General features: G+C 40.9%; 1 protein-coding gene across 2 annotated transcripts in view; it reads right to left on the reverse strand.

The window, feature by feature from the left end:
- Positions 1-13,068, reverse strand: part of colgalt1 (collagen beta(1-O)galactosyltransferase 1) — a 48,796-nt gene extending 35,728 nt beyond the window's left edge. The window contains exons 1-3 of one of the 2 annotated variants that reach the window (XM_062971295.1): positions 12,789-12,917; positions 8,204-8,304; positions 2,347-2,457 (exon numbers count right to left, since the gene is read on the reverse strand). In XM_062971295.1, the coding sequence (XP_062827365.1) occupies positions 2,347-2,387 (41 nt within the window). In that variant the 5' untranslated portion in view covers positions 2,388-2,457; positions 8,204-8,304; positions 12,789-12,917. Of the gene's footprint in view, positions 1-2,346; positions 2,458-8,203; positions 8,305-12,788 lie in introns of both variants that reach the window. The other variant, XM_062971294.1, reaches the window with a different exon arrangement.
- Between the last annotated feature and the right edge of the window lie 8,490 nt (positions 13,069-21,558).

Consider the following 21,558-nt stretch of genomic DNA (forward strand, 5'->3'; position numbering starts at 1 on the left):
ACACATATCTGGGGCAACAAGTGGCTCTTCAGGTGTTGTTGGCCTGCAACACCCATGAATCAAAACCAGCATGGTGAAGGATGGTGGGAGTAAACATCCAACAACACCTGGAAGGCTACAAGTCTTCACTTCAGGTGGAATCTTAGCAGCCACAGTGTGGACCCGTTCCACAAATGCAAGCAGCAGCAGAAATAATGCAAAACATACATGCAAACAAATATAATTTGCATAATGTGGGCAATTTCACAAAAATCAGATTTTACACAGCAACTAAAAAGGAAGATGCCAAAACACTGAGTATCTCATTGAAGATGAACTAACACATATATCAGCTAAACCTAATAATTACAGTAGAGTCTCACTTATCCAACGTAAACGGGCTGGCAGAACATTGGATAAGCGAATATGTTGGATAATAAGGAGAGATTAAGGAAAAGCCTATTAAACATTAAATTAGGTTATGATTTTACAAATTAAGCACCAAAACATCATGTTATACAACAAATTTGACAGAAAAAGTAGTTCAATACACAGTAATGCTATGTAGTAATTACTGTATTTATGAATTTAGCACCAAAATATCACAATGTATTGAAAACATTGACTACAAAAATGCATTTGATAATCCAGAACGTTGGATAAGTGAGTGTTGGATAAGTGAGACTCTACTGTATTTGCTCTTCAAGTCTGTTCTTTTTATCAACTTTTCCATTGTCTACAGAACTGATGCAAACATCTAAAAATTAAACTCAAGCCAAGTTAAAAACAAAAATGCAAATCACAATAAAACTGAACAATCCTCATAAAAGAAGCTTTAAAAGGAACAGAAATACTGTATGAGCAACAAGAATAAAAAAATTAGAGATTTAAGTTAAATAAGATCTAGAGAACAAAGCAGGCAAAGAGAGGGTCAGAAGAATTTCACAAGTGGTTATTTGAGTTTATTAACTTTTTCTATTATCTGTACTTTCTTTGTACTTACCGTTAAGTTAATAAAAGGACATAGGAAAGCCTTCAGGAAACCTGTTGGCTTTCTTCAGAGATTCTATTATTTTGTGATTGACAAATGATATGGTATGGATAAATTTAGTTTCCTGAGAATCTGTGGTTTGCTGTTGTTTTTCGAATTAGTTTTCTAGCTCTTATAGCTACAGTAGAGTCTTACTTATCCAACCTTCGCTCATCCAACGTTCTGTATTATCCAACAGTCTGCCTCCCGCCCGGATCCACAACTGTTTCTCTAGGCAGCAATTCTATCTTTATTTGTAGTCATTTTTTTTAGTAGTCAGTGTTTTTGTAGTCAATGTTTTCAATACATTGTGATGTTTTGGTGCAAAAATTGTAGATACAGTAATTACTACATAATGTTACTAAACTACTAAACTACTTTTTCTGTCAATTTGTTGTAAAACATGATGTTTTGGTGCTTAATTTGTAAAATCATAATGTAATTTGACGTTTAATAGGCTTTTCCTTAATCCCTCCTTATTATCCAACATTTTCGCTTTTCCAACATTCTGCCGGCTTGTTTACGTTGGATAAGCGAGGCTCTACTGTATATAATCAAGCCTGAACAACAGCAAAAAAGGCAATTATCTATTTAAAAGTTAGATGGGTGGCTAAAGCAAATTTCCAAAACATTTAATTGCAGTGCATAGAATCTTATCCATGCTCCTCACTAGCAATATGAATTAAGTAAAACAGTGTGAGTTGTTGCATGTGTGACATTAAATTGTGCACATATTCACATAAACAACAGAACATGGCCTTTGGGGTACAGAATTTGGGCAACACATTCTTAATTTTTTTTTAACATAACCACCTTAATCAGATTCAATTTGAAGAAAGTGTTAGTATAGTCCAACTCATTCATAGTAATTTTTAGACATGATGGGCTGTGAGCGTACAATGGGTTCTCAATATCCTGCTGGGATTTAGTTCCAAGCCCCCCCCCCCATGGATACCAGAATCCATGGATACCCAAGAACCATTATACACAATGGAGGAGTATCGCCTATCTAAAATGCCTAAATCAATTATTTGCTTTTTGAGCTTTAAAAGAAAATTCAAGTCATGGAAACAGAATGTGTGGATACAGAGAACCTTCTGTATTCCACCCATCTCAACATTTCTTTTTCTTCTTTTTGCTTTCTCTTTCTATATCAGACTATCTGTCTATCCACTTAACCCACAAAATACAAGGTAGAAAATATTGTATTGGGACCGAGTAGTCTTTTGTGTTGTTACTTATTTCTGGTGCACCATCTTCAGATCTGGCTTCCAGGTTTTCCCCTCCGTCTCCCCATATATTTCACCCTGATTCACCACAGTTCTTACTTTGCTCACCTGGGGAGCTCCATGGGACGCCACTCCACGGAGTGATACATGCTCTTAACATTTGTTAGCCATTCCCGAAGTACAGCCGTTGTGTTGTCCACGTTGTGATCGGTTGCCACCCTAAAGAGACATTGAATAATGAAAACATGGTCCAGCAGATGAGAATCTTATTCTGAACCTCCCACTGTCCCTGCCAACAGTCCCTCCAAAACCCCAAAGCCAACAGTGCTACAGAGTTTGCAACAGCGTCTTAAACAGGATACATTATGGGTACATGTAGGTGCCTTCCAAGTTGTTGGTTAATTTATGGTAGCTCCATGAATTTCACAGAGTTTTCTTAAGTAAGCAATACTCAAAGGCAGTTTTGTTAGTTCCTTCCTATGAAATATAACCTACAGCACCTGGTATTCCTCGATGGTTCCACCTTCCAAATACTGACCAGTCGCGGCCCTGATTAGCCTATAAGATCAGCCAGGATTTTGTGCCTTCAGAATATATAGGTTCTAATAAAGTAAAGGTTTCCCCTTGACATTAAGTCTAGTTGAGTACAAATCTGGGGGTTGGTGCTCATCTCCATTTCTAAGCTGAAGAGCTGGCATTGTCTGTAGACGCCGCCTAGTTCATATGGACAGCATGACTGCATGGAGCACTGCTACCTTCCCGCCAAAGCAGTACCTATTGATCTACTTACACTTGCATGTTTTCAAACTGCTAGGTTGACAGAAGCTGGGGCTAACAGAGGGAGCTCGCCTCATCCCGTAAATTTAAATCACCTACCTTCCGGTCAGCAAAATCTGCATTTTAGCAGTTTAACTCACTGCACCACCGCGGCCCCATATATAGGCTCTACTGTTTACCAAACATAGGTCTTCTGAATATTTGTGACTTTAGTTCCCAGAATTCCTGACTGTTGGCCAAGCTGGCTGGGGCTTTTGGGAGCCGAAGACCAAAACATCTGGATGACTTCAGTTTGGAATAATATAGCACTGGTTTTAACATTATTAGTTCTACACACATACACAAATATACTAATTTGCCTACAATGAGGTGTATAAATATAAACTACTGTGATACAGGAGAAAATGTGAATACAAAGTATATGTCCAATTTACAAAAGTCAGCCTGCTTGACAAGCCAGTGCTAATTCATACCATCACAAGTGAGCAGATTGTGTTAATGCAGTTTCCCTTAACTCATTGCCTTCCATGTACGTTTGACTACAACACCATCACCCCTAGCCATCATCTCCCCCATGCAGATTGGGGATAAAGAGAGTTGTAGTCCCACACCTGGAAAGCTGGTTTTAAAACAGTTTTATATTAAACATTACAAAGCAGGGAGAAAAAAGGAAAGCTTATTTACTAAACGACTTTTGAGGGTAAATGGATTTACATTTGAAAATCAAAGTTCTGTTCATTATAGAATACAAATGTGTGTTGGCGGGGAGGGGGATTGATGATATCTGAGCAAGTAAAGTTTATCCTTTTTCTTGCAGGTTTCCATGTCAAGGAAAATTCTTCTTCCTAAACTGGCATTTGTATACAGAGCAATGGAGATCAGGATCACTTCCGCATATATAGTGTTCCCTCACTTATCATAGAGGTTAGGTTCCAGGACAACCCACAATACGTCAAAATCCGCGAAGTAGGGACACTATATTTATTTTAATATTTATACATTATTTTAGTAGTCATACACTATTTTAAGTCTTTATCAACCAATCGTGTGTTGATAAATCGCCTCCTTCTCCTCCTGTTGCCATTTGGGATCCTTTTCTCTCCCTTTGGCTTCTCCTTCCTCCCTTCCTTAGGCTGTAAATTGTAATTTTTTATGATTTATAATAGTCTTTTAGAGTTTATTGAAAAACCGCGAAACAGCGAATCCGCAAAAAGTGAAGCACGAAGTAGTGAGGAACACTGTCAAAAAAACCACATGCATCTATCATCACAGAAAATTTGGGGGGTGGGGGGGTGGGATGTTACTCCCAATTAATTCATCTGTATTTAAAGGTGCAATCTGGATTTATATCCCACTCCTAAACACAGAGCCTGAAACTGAAAAAGAGGGCCATATGCAACTGTTCAAACAAATCTCCCAATTGTAAAAGGAGCTGTCAAAGTGAAATTTCAAGAATGCATAACACTATGGGCTTGGGATATCTGTTCATAGAATCTGAAAAAAAAGGATTACAAAATGGGCTTTTTTAAAAAAAAAAAAAAAAAAAAGGGAGACTTGGAACATGAGCCATGCATTATGTTCAGTGGGTTCCATCACCCAGCAGCTGCTTTTATTGTGTGGCCAGAAACATATTCAGCATCCTTGAAATAGAGCCACCGCAGCTCTGCAATTATCTTCCCCAAACATAGGCCAAAGCCTATCCTAGATATATGGATGAGCTGGAGTTGGATACCACTCCATACTGCAAGTCACATTTGGATGCTACTGCTATTTATAACCATAATCATATCCATAGTACAGAATGAAGATCACCCCTCAAATAACATCTCATAACTCCATTTTCTACAGAGCTGTGCATTTCTAAAGAGAGACAAGAAAAAGAATTTGTTGAATGAAAAGAAAGGAGGTTAGATCAGGGTGGATAATAGGGAAAAGGATGGGGGTGTCTCCCATGTGGCACTACAGTGCATTTTGACACATTGATATTGATCTAACATGGCTTCTAGTTATCATGTTGGTCGGAGCTGATTTTATTTGTTTTTTCTTCTTCTGAGAACCTTCTAGATGGATTTGGGATTTAAATTATTTGAAAATCAGCCAATTTTAATGAGGTAGTTTCTGAGGACTTGAAGGGAGACCTTTAAATGCCTTAAAAGATTGGCTATAGAAAAAAAATAATTTCTTAATATGGGCCCCTGGTGGTAGCGCAGTGTGTTAAAGCACTGAGCTGCTGAACTTGCAGACCGAAAGGTCCCACATTCAAATCCCGGGAGCGGAATGAGCGCCCGCTGTTAGCCCCAGCTCCTGCCAACCTAGCAGTTCGAAAACATGCCAATGTGAGTAGATCAATAGGTACCGCTCCGGCGGGAAGGTAACGGCGCTCCATGCAGTCATGCCAGCCACATGACCTTGGAGGTGTCTACGGACAACGGCAGCTCTTCGGTTTAGAAATGGAGATGAGCACCAACCCCCAGAGTCGGTCACGACTGGACTTAAGGTCAGGGGAAAACCTTTACCTTTACCTAGGCCAGTGATGGCCAACCTATGACACGCATGTCAGCACTGACACGCCTAGCCATTTTTGCTAACACACTGCCACATGCAGATTGATTGGATGACTATGTCTTTTGTGGCCAAATTTGGTGTGATTTGGTCCAGTGGTTTTGCTGTTTACTCCATGGGAATTATGCACATTACATTCTATTATTATTCTATTATTATTGTAGTTTATTATCATATTATTACTATTATATTATTATTATATTATTCATTATTCATGACTACATTGAAACTAGAATGGAGAGAAATCAGCATGGAAATGGCAAGAGGTACCACAGATTGTTGTACATGGAAATAATGGTAGTAAATAGTTTTTGATTTATTAAATACAGTTATATATTACAATTATATATTTTTGTTATTTAAACTATACATATTGCAAAATTATGGGTTTTTTCTCTCGAAGTGACACACCACCCCAGTCATGCTAGGGTTTTTGGTGAATTTTGACACACCAAGCGCAAAAAGTTGCCCATCATTGACCTAGGCCAAGGTAATGTGGCCGGTGTGACAGCCTGGAGTGCTGTTACTTTCCTGCTGGAGCGGTACCTATGGATCTACTCACATTTACATGTTTTCGAACTGCTAGGTTGGTAGAAGCTGGGGCTAACAGCAGGAGCTCGCCCTGCTCCCCGGATTCGAACCTTTCGGTCAGCAAGTTCAGCAACTCAGTGGTTTAACCCGTTGGGACACCAGGGAAGATAAGGTTTACCATTTGAAAAACAGGAAGGAGAACTGGCTCGGAAAGGGGGGGGAAAAGGTTGTTAGAAAGAGAACAAGAGTTGTCCATATCTACATATGTAGGCAAGGAAAACCAGACAAAATGGGATATGAATTAAAATACTGGATAAAAAAGAGTGGATTTATGACAAGTTCAAAGGAAGAGACATGAAGACAACAGTAGTAGTCTATTGGCAAAAGAGGTCATGGCTCACAGAGGGGCACATATGAGATGGCAAGCCAAAAACAACACAAAGTGGGCAGTAGAAAATGGGTTGTGTCAACACCTTGCAAGGTCAGGTACAACAGCAAAATGGACTTGCCACCCTGCTGCCGGACCCAGGAAATGTTGGGAAAGAATGGCCTGTATATCCCAGAAACCTCAGAATTAGCTAGGACTGAAGGTGCATCCACACTGTAGAATTAATGCAGTCTGACTTCACTTTAACTGCCAGGGCTCAATGCTATGGAATCATGAGAGTTTTACATGGTCTTTAGCCTTCCCTGCCAAAGAATGCTGGAGCCTTACCAAACTCCAAATCCTGGGATTCCATGGCATTGAGTCATGACAGTTAAAGTAGTCTCAAACTGTATTAATTCTATAGTGTAGATACACTCTAAGATTGCAGGTGACACAGAAGGACAACACACTGATCTGCAACAATGGGTTTTTGTGTGTGTGTGTGTGTGTCAGGAATGACTTGAGAAACTGCAAGTCACTTCTGGTGTGAGAGAATTGGCCGTCTACAAGGATGTTGCCCAGGGGACGCCCAGATGCTTTGTAGGAGGCTTCTCTCATGTGCCCGCATGGAGCTGGAGCTGATAAAGGGTAACAATGGGTGAAGGTACCATACATGCTAACCTGTTAAAGTGGATGACAGAAGACGCTTTGTATGCATTTGGGAATTGCCTTGTTTGTGGACTTACATTACAGGCTTCTTCTCAAACAGGACAGGAGAGCCAAAGATAAGAGCGTACCTCTAATTGCTAGTCCCAGTTAGATGAATCAATAGGACCTACACAAGTTTTAATTTACCGCTCAGCATTTAATTGCATGAGTCTGGATTTAGAACAAAAGGCCATGTGTGCAAAGGGAAGTTTTAATCCACAGTGAGGCAATTTATCACTTCCACATTTACTCAGACCCTACTGGCGCCATAACATATTTCCAATTGAGCACAATGGTGCTGAATTCAAAACTTATTTTGTCATGAATGTGAATAGATTGTTCTGTATGTTCTTTCAGTGCTAAGCAGAATTAACTCCTGTGTAAAACTACAAAGTAAGTCCTATTCCACATAGCAGGATTTCACTCTGAGTAAAAGTGCATGATGGGCCGGGCTGTGGCGCAGCTGGCTAGTAACCAGCTGCAATAAATCACTACTGACCGAGAGGTCATGAGTTCGAAGCCCGGGTCAGGTTAAGCCCCCGACCATTAAATAGCCCGGCTTGCTGTTGACCTATGCAGCCCCGAAAGACAGTTGCATCTGTCAAGTAGGGAAATTTAGGTACGCTTTATGTGGGAGGCTAATTTAACTAATTTACAACATCATAAAAACTGCCAGCAAAACACGAGGAAAGGAATGAGGAAGTACAGCCACTAGTGGACAGTGAAGCAACAGCTCCCCCTGTGGCCGGAATCGTGAAGCTGGGAAAAAAAGTTAAATGCCTCTGTGTCTGTCTATATATGTTGTTTGTCTGTTGGCATTGAATGTTCGCCATATATGTGTTCATTGTAATCCGCCCTGAGTCCCCTTCGGGGTGAGAAGGGCGGAATATAAATACTGTAAATAATAATAATACAAACATACAATGCGCCTATACTTCACAATTACTGCACTACTTCTTCCTCCTCTTTCTCTTTTTCTTAGCTGCAATGGGTTTATCCAACACTTTATTTATATCTCACCTTTCTCCCAGAGTGGGATTCAAGGCAACTCCATGCCATGACGTCTTGGGATTTGTAGTCTGCTGGAGGACTCAGAATCCTCTTCCTACCGTAATGCCTTCCTATGGAGTACAGTAAAGGGATCTCCTCAAACGGAACATTCCAGGAACTCACAGACTAGAACCATGACAGTTAAAGGTGATCTCAAACTGCAAACAATGTATAGTGCAGACACATCCTCAATGTGCATGGAGAATCGGGGATGTAACTAGAACAGTTTCTCTGGGATAGCTATTCAGTACAACCTTCTTGTTTTGATGCTCAAGAGTCTGACACAACCTCCCTCCTCTATCTTTCGTCCTTATTATCTGCAATCGACTTCCCATTTGGTCATGAAACTTAATGTGTGTGCTGTTGGAGTTCAACCCCACACTGCCCAAGTCTGCAGTCCTCAATGAAGAGTAGGTAGTTAGCTTAGGAATAGGCTGAGCTAATCCCTTCTCCCTTGATTCCTGAATGACAGTTGGGATGTATCTATTTCTTCTCTCTTCTCTGCTTCTGCTCTCATTTTGATTGGTTATGTAGAATGGATAATTTACAGATGCATGCCTCTTGTCTTTGCCTTTCTACTTTTACATCTTGGTGTGTGCTGTGTGTATTGAGACCTCTCTCTGTTTGTATGTCAGGAGAAATGTAATGCCTGGAGATTTTTCCCTCTCTTTTGAACCCTAGAAAAGATGGGGTTAGTTAGTGTAGCTCAGACCCAGTTCTTTACTACTAAGAAATGTAGTTATTCTTACTTTTAATGCAAATACAGTGTTCCCTCACTACTTTGCGGTTCACTTTTCGCAGATTCGCTGTTTTATGGTTTTTCAATACACTCTAAAAGACTATTATAAATCATAAAAAATACAATTTACAGCCTAAGGAAGGGAGGAAAGAGAAGCCAAAGGGAAAGAAAAGGAGCCCAAGCGGTAATGGGAGGAGAAGGAGGCGATTTATCAACACACGATTGGTGGATAAAGACTTAAAACAGTGTATAACTACTAAAATAATGTATAAATATTAAAATAAATATAGTGTCCCTACTTCGCGGATTTTCACTTATCGCGGTGGTCCTGGAACCTACCCCTTGCAACAAGTGAGAGAACACTGTAAACCTTTTGTGATTTTTAAAGACAAAACTCTCCATGTTTGCCTCCTAAGTTCAAAATTCCTTATATCCACATGGCACTTCACACTCTGTTTGATGGGACCTGAATGCTCAACTATAAGTATCCTGTTTTGGATGCTGTGATGTTTTGGGGTAGTTTTTCCCTAACACAAAGAAAATCCTAAAGTGTGCTTGGACCAGTCACACTCTCTCAGCATCAGAAGAAAGCAGTGACAAACCTCTTCGGAACAAATCTTTCCAAGAAAACCCCGTGAAAAGCCTTGGGTCAGAAACAACTTGAAAGTATACAACAACATTTTCATTGCATGTACTGATTAGTTTGTTTTATGTTATACTGTATATTTTTTATTTTAACCAGATAATTTTTGCAACAATATTGTATAGTATCTTAGCATAACTGAGCATATGTGTATAAATAAGGAATCCCCACCAAAAATAGGTACCGTTTCTGCGGGAAGGTAACAGCGCTCCATACAGTCATACCGGCCATATGACGTTGGAAGTGTCTATGGACAACGCCAGCTCTTTGGCTTAGAAATGGAGATGAGCAGCAACCCTCAGATTTGGACACGACTAGACTTAAAGTCAGGGGAAAACCTTTACCTCTGAGTTAACCTACTAGAAAAAGCACAATCAAAGCACTCCTTCCAGATGACCATCTAGTCTATACATAAAAACCTCCAGAGAAGGAGACTCCACTACTCTCTGAGGCAGCAGATTCCACTGGGCAGGATACTATCCAGTCAAGTTTAAGTTTCGATCCGCATTTCATAAGTGGATTTGAATGTGAATTTATCTCTGTGTACTTTGTTGGATATGTTTTTAACAGTGTTTTATCTCTTGTTTTAATGACGTTGTACCCTGCCTCAAACCACAGGAAGAGACAGGAAACAAATTCATCATTATATTACACTATGTAACAAAGTTTGAATATTTTTTTTTCGTGTTCCTGGTTTGAAAGTGTTATTCCTGTTTAATTGTGCAGTCCTTACTTTTAAAGTAGATGTTATAGTCCAGAAACTTTGTTTTTGTGGTTGCCACAAACTATGTTCAATTAGTTGAGATATTAATTCAAAAACCATCGCAAGGTGTGCTGCAGGATGTACAGCAAAAAGAAATGTTTTTGAAGTTCAATAAACTTTTTCTCCATGTTTTTATGATAGAACCAATTAGGAAATGACATTTATGATCCAGGAACAAAAATGGTGTTACATAATGTTGTTATTATTATTACTACTAATATTGAAGTCATATACACACATACACATACATATACACACATATGAGATAGTCAATGAAAAACAAGAGGAAAATGTGCTGCAGGATGTCCGGCAAAATAATAATAATAATAATAGTAATAATAAGAAATGGTGGGATCACAAACCTGCAAAAGTATTGGAAAATGACCACGCAAAGATACTGTGGGACTTCTGAATCCAGACTGACAAAGTTCTGGAACACAACACACCAGACATCACAGTTGTGGAAAAGAAAAAGGTTTGGATCATTGATGTTGCCGTCCCAGGTGACAGTCGCATTGACAAAAAACAACAGGAAAAACTCAGCCGCTATCAGGACCTCAAGATTGAACTTCAAAAACTCTGGCAGAAACCATGGCAGGTGGTCCCAGTGGTGATGGGCACACTGGGTGCCATGCCAAAAGATCTCAGCCGGCATTTGGAAACAATAGGCATTGACAAAATTACGATCTGCCAACTGCAAAAGGCCACCCTACTGGGATCTGCGTGCATCATCTAAAAATTCATCACATAGTCCTAGACACTTGGGAAGTGTTCGACTTGTGATTTTATGATACGAAATCCAGCATATCTATTTTGTTTGCTGTGTCATACAATTTATTTCTATCCCACCCTATCTCCCCAATGGGGACTCAGGGTGGTTCACAACATGCAGTGGTAAACATTCAATGCTATAAACAAGGTAGGTAAAGGTAAATGATTTCCCCTGACATTAAGTCTGGTCGTGTCTAACTCTAATGGTTGGTGCTCATCACATAACTAAAAATTCACATTTACGTTTTTGCAGTTCAATAAACATTTACCCGTTTTGATGATAGAAGCAATGAGGAAATGACATTTATAACCCAGGAACAAATATTACAAAGGATTCCCCTAGGCAAGAAGAGGCCAGGACATGAAGCTGGCAAGGCCATTAATGCTAATCAAGGTGATTAATTACAACATTCATATTGGCCTCCAACAAACAAGAATTCTTTCTCCCACCCTGGACTTTCCACAAGTAGATAAATCTTCCTTGCTTAGTTTTTCCAATATACCTCACAACCCCTGAGGATGCCTGCCACAGATGTGGACGAAACGTCAGGAGAGAATGCTTCTGCAAGATGGCCATACAGCTCGGAAGACTCACAACAACCCTGTGTTACATAGTGTTATTACTATTATTACTATTCTTATTGAAGGAAGATATATATACAGTACAGTCTCACTTATCCAAGCCTCGCTTATCCAAGCCATTTTTGTAGTCAATGTTTTCAATATATCGTGATATTTTGGTGCTAAATTCATAAATACAGTAATTACAACATAATATTACTGCGTATTGAACTGCTTTTTCTGTCAAATTTGTTGTATAACATGATGTTTTGGTGCTTAATTTGTAAAATCATAATCTAATTATAGGAACCCCGGTGGCGAAGTGTGTTAAAGCGCTGAGCTGCTGAACTTGCAGACTGAAAGGTCCCAGGTTCAAATGTCGGGAGCGGCTTTAGCGCCCGCTGTTAGCTCCAGCTCCTGCCAACCTAGCAGTTCAAAAACATGCAAATGTGAGTAGATCAATAGGTACCGCTCCGGCAGGAAGGTAAGGGCGCTCCATGCAGTCATGCCGGCCACATGACCTTGGAGGTGTCTATGGTCAACGCCGGCTCTTCAGCTTGGAAATGGAGATGAGCACCAACCCGCAGTGTCAGACATGACTGGACTTAACGTCAGGGGAAACTTTTACCTTTAATTTGATGTTTAATAGGCTTTTCCTTAGTCCCTCCTTATTATCCAAGATATTCACTTGTCCAAGCTTCTGCCGGCCCGTTTAGCTTGGATAAGTGAGACTCTACTGTATATACACACACAGACATTGACACAGAAGCTTTTGCAGGATCCGCTATTTGTTTGGTTGTTTTACTTGCAAAGCATTCAACATCTACACTGCAGAGTGGATGCAGTTTGGCACCACTTTTGACTGCAATGGCTCAGTGCTCTGGGACCCTGGGATTTCTAGTTTGGTGAGGGAACCAGCACCCTTAGGTCAGGAAACCACACCTCCCCTGATGCCCGGCCTTGAGTGCTGGCATCCCAACGTGGGCTCCTTTTGCAGGGCGGCGGCGGAGTGGAGGGGCTGGCGGGGGCGCGCGCTCGTGCCCGCGCCCGTTCCTTGCGCCTGCGCAGACGAACTCACCAGAGCGCGGTGCGGTCCTTGGGGTGGCGCAGCCTCTCGAGGCAGCCCAGGGCGGCGGGCAGGGAGTGCGCCGCGTTGCGGGCCAGCAGCGCCACCAAGACGCGCGGGGCTCGCGGCGGAGACTCCGGCATCCAGCGCTCCTCCGGGAAGTAGGCCCCGGCCAAGGAGAGCAGCAGCCAGGACAGAAGCAGCCCCAGCCACCGCCGCGGCGCCATGGCCCGAGAAACGCCGCTAGAGCGCCCGCCCGCTTTCTTGTCCGCCGACAAAAAGGGGGAAAAGAGTGAAACTCCGCCTTAAAGGCGCAAGTGGCCACGCCTGTCCGAGCTGCGCAAATGGGCCCAGCGCTGAGACTTCCCTTTAAGGGAGACAATTTTTTTCCTCCGACAGTTACTACAAAGTTTCAAGGACAGCTGCCAAGAAGACTTTAGGGCTACTTAAGTTTTATCGTTCATCCATGTAGCTTAGGCCCCTTCTATACTTCCAGGCCCTTTCTACAGTGCCTTATATCCCTGGATCTGACCCCAGATTATCTGATTTAAACTGGATTATATGAGTCTCAGGGGCCCCTTCCATACAGCTGAATAAAATCCCACGTTTTCTGCTTTGAACTGGAATATATGACAGTGTGGACTTGGGGCCCTTCCAGAAAGCCATATAACGCAGAATATCTGCTTTGAACTGTGTTATCTGAGTCTGCACTGAAGACGCTTTTCTTCATTAACCTCAGAACTTCATGTGGTTCAAAATAGATTCTGAGTCAACGAGAGTGATACAACAGACTTTATTTTGCACAACAAGAAAATAAATGCCACACAAAGACACAGCTTGGTTGGACTTTTATAGGATTTCTAAGGATATTTTAAGGAGCACCGGTGGCAAAGTGTGTTAAAGCGCTGAGCTGCTGAACTTGCAGACCAAAAGGTCCCAGGTTCAAATCCCGGGAGCGGAATGAGCACCCGCTGTTAGCCCCAGCTCCTGCCAACCTAGCTGTTCGGAAACATGCAAATGTGAGTAGGTCAATAGGTACCGCTCCGGCGGGAAGGTAACGGCGCTCCATGCAGTCATGCCGGCCACATGACCTTGGAGGTGTCTACGGACAATGCTGGCTCTTGGGCTTAGAAATGGAGATGAGCACCAACCCACAGAGTCGGTCACGACTGGACTTAACGTCAGGGGAAAACCTTTACCTTTACTAAGGATATTTCACACCTTCAGATGCTTATCAAAATAGTTCATTCCTTTAAGACACCAACCCATCAGACACTGTCAACATCTAAGATCTGTTTTTTTTTTTTTGGGGGGGGGGGGGTTGTCTTGTGAGTTCCTTTGGCTTGACATTCCAGATCTTCAACTGATGTCTTCCTTTTTCATATCTAAGGAAGGTGATTGCCTGCCTCCTCTCTCATACCATTGCTATTTATGAATCAGATTAAATCAAGTTAAATCAGGCCCCTTGTGGCCCTTCAACACTGCCATATGTTCCAGTTCAAAGCAGATAATATGGGATTTTATTCAGGACCTTTCCAGACAGGCCGTATATCCCAGGATCTGATTCCAGGTTTTCTGCTTTAAACTGGATTATATGAGTCTGCACTGCCAGATAATCTGGGATAAACGAAACCTGGCATCAGATCCTGGGATATAGGACCCAGAATATCAAAGCAGAAAATCCCATAATATCTGAGCGTGGACTCTGATAAACCAGTTCAAAGCAGATAATGTGGGGTTTTCTACCTTGATATTCTGGGATATAGGCCTGTGTGGAAGGGCCCAGGGTTATCTGAGCCACACTGCCATATATTCCGGTTCAAAGCAGAAAATGTGGGGTTTTATTCAGCTGTGAGGAAGGGGGCCCAGTTCAAAGCAGATATTGTGGGATTTTCTGACTTTATATTCTGGGTTATCTGAGTCCACACTGCCATATAATCCAGTTCAGTGTTGATTTTATACAGCTGTGTGAAAAGGGGCCATAGTTAAAAGTGATGACACGTTCTGATCAGCACAATTACACACATTTCCCTTTTCTTGTACAGTCTCATTTCCCTTTTAATGAGATTTAATAAACTAGAAGAACTGGATCACTGGATGTTCCAAAGGCCCCTCTATTATTCTGTGATCTGCTCAGACCCACAAGACTCAGGGCCCTTCCACACAGCCCTATATCCCAGAATATCAAGGCAGAAAATCCCACATTATCTGAGTATGGACTCAGATAACCCAGTTTAAACCAGATATTGTGGGATTTTGTGCCTTGATATTCTGGGATATAAGGCTGTGTGGAAGGGCCCAGAGACTCAAGACTCTTGGATTTGGAACAGGTAGTTCTCAAACAACAATACGATGCCCCATGAACTTTGAATGTATATTGTATATCGTAGCTGTTTTTTTAAAATTTATTCATTTTATTATGCTTATATTTATTCTGATTATGTGATTTTACTATGTTGTAAGCCACTTTGGGCCCGGTGAGAGAGAAAAGCAGGATATAAATAAAGACTATTATTATTACTACTACACATTCAAGGAGGCGAGGAAATAAATAAACAAGGCATGTCCCATGCCCAGGAACGATTCACTTCAAGACAGACCAAAATGACAGAACACCCCTAATGGTCACCTTCAGTCCTCATGATGAAGTGAGATCAATTCATTATAAATGAGCTGCAACCCATTCTGGGGAACCACACAGACTTTTCACAAGGTCTGGAAGGCAGCCTCTATGGAAAGGTTGTGAGCCGCTTTGAGTCTCTGTATGGAGAGAAAAAGTGGGATATAAACAAATAAAAAATAATGGATGGAAACAAATCTAACATTAGAAATGGCAATATCTCAAAACCAGTTGCAGAACATTTCACTCTTGGACACACAGTAAGGGATTTACAGATTGCTGCCCTTGAACAAGGAAATTGCAAAAGAAGACGGGGAAGAGAAACTGCTGAACTGAATTACATGCAAAAAATAGAAACCAGTTGGTCTTAAAAGTGCTGCTGTGTATATAGAGAAGTGCAGGAAGTAGAATGTCTTGGGATCTGAGGGGCTATATTTTGTCAGAATGAACAGAATTATTGCATCGGGGACCTTGTAGGCATACTTGGATATGGTGCCATTTGTTGGTTCTGATTAGAAAATTGGTTTTAAAAGTACCTTGAAATAGATGAAAATCAGGCTATGTGTTCAGCCATGAGAATTAAGGAATTAAAGACCAGGAACAAGCCCATTCGTCTTTGTTTTGCATTTCTCTGTTAGATAAGTAAGATAGAGACAAAAGTAATAAGGCATGTGACATATTTTACTGGATGTTTTCATAAGCTGATAACCAAAGTAGCTTTGAGTGCTGGACTAGTGTTCTGGGGGAACTGGGTTCAAACTCCTGCTTGGACATGGAAAGCACGGAAGGACCGTGGACATGTCACACACTCTCAGCCTTAGCAAACCGAATAAATCTTGCCAAGTAAAACTCATGATTGTTTCTCCTTAAGGATGCCAGGGATGAGAGAAAACTTGACTTACAAACAATTTCAACTTAAGAACAATCCTTCACAACCTATCTTGTTCATAACTTGGGGACTGCCTGTATCAGACTTTGGGCTCTGCATTTGTCTTATTTGGGATTGTCAGTTGACCCCCTTGGTTCATTTCTTGGCAATATTTAGTGGCAGAAAAGTGCAGCTTCCATTCCTTGCTCAGTGCCCAATTGTAAACCCTGTGCAGCCACACAACAACAAAAATCTACATATAATATAATCGAGGAAATGGAATCTATCCTGTTAGAACATCTGGGGTTGCATCAAAATAAGATGGTGATCCAAACCCTCCACATCCCGCAATACAGACCACATCCATGGATGTTTTCCTCTTCTGTTCCTGAGAGAACCATTAAGGACATAACAATTGCCTGGCCCAAATAAATGGGAAGCCTCTGGATAATTTGATCCAGCCCTTTCTGCTTTGCAAGACTCAGACAGATGTACTTAAAAGCTCACAAGTATTAACAGCTGTGGACTGGAGTGAAAGGTTGGGACAAGAGAAAATGAAATCTTGCACCTCAAACATTTGCACAGAAATAGGTTAAAATGCAGTTCATTTTTGTTCTGCTGTGTTACATCTGAAACAATGCATTTGCCACTATAATAAATTCTGTTGAGGTTTTTAAAGCAGTCTCTTACATGCTAATTATTTATTTATTTATTTATTTATTTATTTATTTATTTATTTATTTCCAACATTATATCCCGCCCTTCTCACCCGAAGGGACTCAGGGCGGCGTACAAAATTGGCAACAATTCGATGCCTACACATAATTAAAACAGCAATGAAAATCCAATAAAACAATTAAAACAATATAAAGATATAAAACATGATTAAAATCCATTCCTCCAAAATCCTCGTGTTGTAGCCATAAAGCCGTAATTTTCAGATACTTCTTTCTCTTCTAAAGAGAGAAATTGTGGAGCCTATATTGGATTAACAATTGCGAAAGTCTGTTTCTGAACTGAGTAAATTTATTGTTTCATGAACATGCTGATCTGAGCAATACAGTGGGCCCTTGCTATCCATTGGGGATTGGTTCCAGATCTGTGAATGTTCCAGTCTCATTATATATAATGGCATAGTAAAGTGGTATCCCTTATATACAGAAAATGGTAAAGTTAGGGTTTTCTTTTGGGGTTTTCTTTTGTTTATTTGAGTATCTTCAATTGGTGGATTGTTGACTCCACAGATGCGAAATCTGTTGATATGGAGGGTTGGCTGCAGTTGGTCCTTTTTATTATGCTGTGTTATCTGTGATCTATCGTATTCGTAGGTTGAATGCTTTTGCCTTGCCTGTCCACCTTAGTTTTAAATAATTTCTAAGCAGTGCTTTCTGTCTCTCAACTGAAGCACAGGCTTCAACTGGGTTTGTTAAGGTCATAGGATCTCAGGGCCCTTCCACACAGCCATATAACCCAGAATATCATGGCAAAAAAATCCCACAATATCTGCTTTGAACTGGGTTATCTGAGTCTATATTGCCATATATTCCAGTACAAAGTAGATAATGTGGGATTTTATTCAGCTATGTGGAAAGGCCCTTAGTCTAGTGAGGGAACAACTTAAAGAGCTGGGCATGGTTAGCCTGCAGAAGAGAAGGCTGAGAGGAGACATTTATTTATTTATTCATTTATTTATTAGACTTGTATACCGCTACTCCCAGTTTGGCTCAGAGCGGTTTACAGAAATAGATTAAAACAATACAATTAGCTTTAAAATAACAATAAAAACAACAATAAAAACAACAATAAAAACAAACATAGCCCCAAGTTTTTCACCCATCGAAAGCCTATCGGAAGAGAGCCTGTCGGAAGAGATGATGATACATGATGAGGGCCATGTATTAATATGTGAGGGGAAGTCATAGGGAGGAGGGAGCAAGCTTGTTTTCTGCTGCCCTGCAGACTAGGACACGGAACAATGGCTTCAAACTTCAGGAAAGGAGATTCCACCTGAACATTAGGAAGAATTTCCTGACTGTGAGAGCTGTTCAGCAGTGGAACTCTCTGCCCCTAAGTATAGTGGAGGCTCCTTCTTTGGAAGTATTTAAGCAGAGGCTGGATGGCCATCTGTCGGGGGTGCTTTGAATGCGATTTTCCTGCTTCTTGGCAGGGGGTTGGACTGGATGGCCCACGAGGTCTCTTCCAACTATGATTCTATATCCATATCATATTGGAGAAATCTTATTAAAATCTATCGGACTTTAGATTTTAGTGTATTTGCTGCAAAAATCTGGAATAGACTGAAGGTGGAGTTTCTCTGGCACTTTTGGCATCTTAAAATGGATTCCTATTGGCCGCTGCATTGTGACCAAAATCCAATTGTGACTCCTAGGTAGATTGAACCCATTGAATAAATGGAATTGTGGTAAGTAAACACTTAAATAATTTATATTGATTAAATGGGTATACTGTAGTTAGTACTAACTGGATTTAGATCTGGGTAATTTTGTTTTAAATTGTAATTGTACAGTATCTTGACTACTGTTCGACAATACATAAAGTTGTGTGAGTGGGAAGGGAGGAGGAAAGCATTAAGTTCTTTTCATTAACATATATATATATATATATACTAGCTGTGCCCGGCCACGCGTTGCTGTGGCTTAGTCTGGTGGTGTTGGTCAGTCTACATTAGGTTGTATTTATGCTGTGACCTCCACCTTCTTTATACTCACATTAGTAGTATTTGAAGTCTGTTACCTTCTTCAATTTTTGTGTTGATTGATAATTGGTTGAGATCCCTGTTGTCTTTGGTTTGTTGTTAGTTGTAATGTCTGATTCTGCTGAGTGCGGTTTATATTTTTATTGTGGTACAATAGTCCTTTTTTTGTTTTGCCTGTGTAGGTGTTTATTATTATTGTTGTTGTTGTGGTCATGAAGGTTGGATAAGTTAGATGCTACTGTATTGTTTTTTGGAGGCCCAGTGTAGCACTGACTGGCCTCTCAGCCTCAGTGCCTGGCTGTTTCTTGCCTGTGATGGTGTTGATTCTTATTGTTGTTGTTGTTGTCATTGTTATTATTGTAATTGTTTTTTTGGAGGCCAAGTGTGAATGTAGTGATTGGGGAGGTGGATGAGTTGTGTTGTCAAATTTTGTATTTGTTATAGTCACAATGCGTTGTTGTGAGTTTTGTGGGTCCGGATTGTGGTTTTGTGGTGTAGTTGTGTTGTTACAACCTGGAGGGAAGGCTTTTGCATTGTGTTGCCAAGTTTCGTATTTCTGGGGTGTTTAGTTGTTTTGTTATCGCATGATGCGTTGTTGTGAGTTTTGTGGGTCCTGTGTGGTTTTGTGGTGTGGTTGTGTTGTTACAACTGGGAGGCAAGGCTTTTGCATTGTGTTGCCAAGTTTTGTATTTCTGGGGCGTTTAGTTGTGTTGTTATCGCATGATGCGTTGTTGTGAGTTTTGTGGGTCCGGATTGTGGTTTTGTGGTGTGGTTGTGTTGTTGTAACCTGGAGGCAAGCCTTTTGCATTATGTTGCCAAATTTCGTATTTCTGGGATGTTTAGTTTTGTTGTTATAGTCACTGCGCAAACAACTTTATCATTTTATATATATAGACTAGCTGTGCCCGGCCACGCGTTGCTGTGGCTTAGTCTGGTGGTGTTGGTCAGTCTACATTAGGTTGTATTTATGCTGTGACCTCCACCTTCTTTATACTCACATTAGTAGTAGTATTTGAAGTCTATTACCTGCTTCAATTTTTGTGTTGATTGATAATTGCTTGAGAACCCTGTTGTCTTTGGTTTGTTGTTAGTTGTAATGTCTGAATCTGCTGAGTGCGGTTTATATTTTTATTGTGGTACAATAGTCTTTTTTTGTTTTGCCTGTGTAGGTGTTTATTATTGTTGTTGTTGTAGTGATCATGAAGGTTGGATAAGTTAGATGCTACTGTATTGTTTTTTGGAGGCCCAGTGTAGCACTGACTGGCCTCTTAGCCTCAGTGCCTGGCTGTTTCTTGCCTGTGATGGTGTTGATTCTTATTGTTGTTGTTGTTGTTGTCATTGTTATTATTGTAATTGTTTTTTTGGAGGCCAAGTGTGAATGTAGGGATTGGGGAGGTGGATGAGTTGTGTTGTCAAATTTTGTATTTGTTATAGACACAATGCGTTGTTGTGAGTTTTGTGGGTCCGGATTGTGGTTTTGTGGTGTGGTTGTGTTGTTACAACTGAGAGGCAAGGTTTTTGTGTTGTGTTGCCAAGTTTTGTATTTCTGGGCCGTTTAGTTGTGTGCCAAGTTTTGTATTTCTGGGGTGTTCAGTTGTGTTGTTATAGTCACGATGCACTGTTGTGAGTTTTGTGGGTCCGGATTGTAGTTTTGTGGTGTGGTTGTGTTGTTACAATCTGGAGGGAATGCTTTTGTGTTGTGTTGCCAAGTTTCGTATTTCTGGGGCGTTTAGTTGTGTTGTTATAGTCATGATGCGTTGTTGTGAGTTTTGTGGGTCCAGTGTGGTTTTGTGGTGTGGTTGTGTTGTTACAACTGGGAGGCAAGGCTTTTGCATTGTTTTGCCAAGTTTTGTATTTCTGGGGCGTTTAGTTGTGTTGTTATAGTCATGATGCGTTGTGAGTTTTGTGGGTCCGGATTGCGGTTTTGTGTTGTGGTTGTGTTCTTACAACTGGGAGGCAAGGCTTTTGCGTTGTGTTGTCAAATTTTGTATTTCTGGGGCGTTTAGTTGTGTTATAGTCACGATGCGTTGTTGTGAGTTTTGTGGGTCCGGATAGTGGTTTTGTGGTGTAGTTGTGTTGTTACAACCGGGAGAAAAGGCTTTTGTGTTGTGTTGTCAAGTTTCGTATTTCTGGGGCGTTTAGTTGTGTGCCAAGTTTCGTATTTCTGGGGCGTTTAGTTGTGTTGTTATAGTCACGATGCATTGTTGTGATTTTTGTGGGCACGAATTGTGGTTTTGTGGTGTGGTTGTGTTGTTACAACCGGGAGGCAAGGCTTTTGCGTTGTGTTGTCAAGTTTTATATTTCTGGGGCGTTTAGTTGTGTGCCAAGTTTCGTATTTCTGGGGCGTTTAGTTGTGTTGTTATAGTCACGATGCGTTATTGTGTGTTTTATGGGTCCGGATTGTGGTTTTGTGGTGTGGTTGTGTTGTTACAACCTGGAGGGAAGGCTTTTGTGTTGTGTTGCCAAGTTTCGTATTTCTGGGGCGTTTAGTTGTGTTGTTATAGTCACGATGCATTGTTGTGAGTTTTGTGGGTCCTGTGTGGTTTTGTGGTGTGGTTGTGTTGTTCCAACTGGGAGG

Source organism: Anolis carolinensis, chromosome 2, assembly GCF_035594765.1.
Source record: "Anolis carolinensis isolate JA03-04 chromosome 2, rAnoCar3.1.pri, whole genome shotgun sequence".
In the NCBI taxonomy this organism is placed as follows: Eukaryota; Metazoa; Chordata; class Lepidosauria; order Squamata; family Dactyloidae; genus Anolis; species Anolis carolinensis.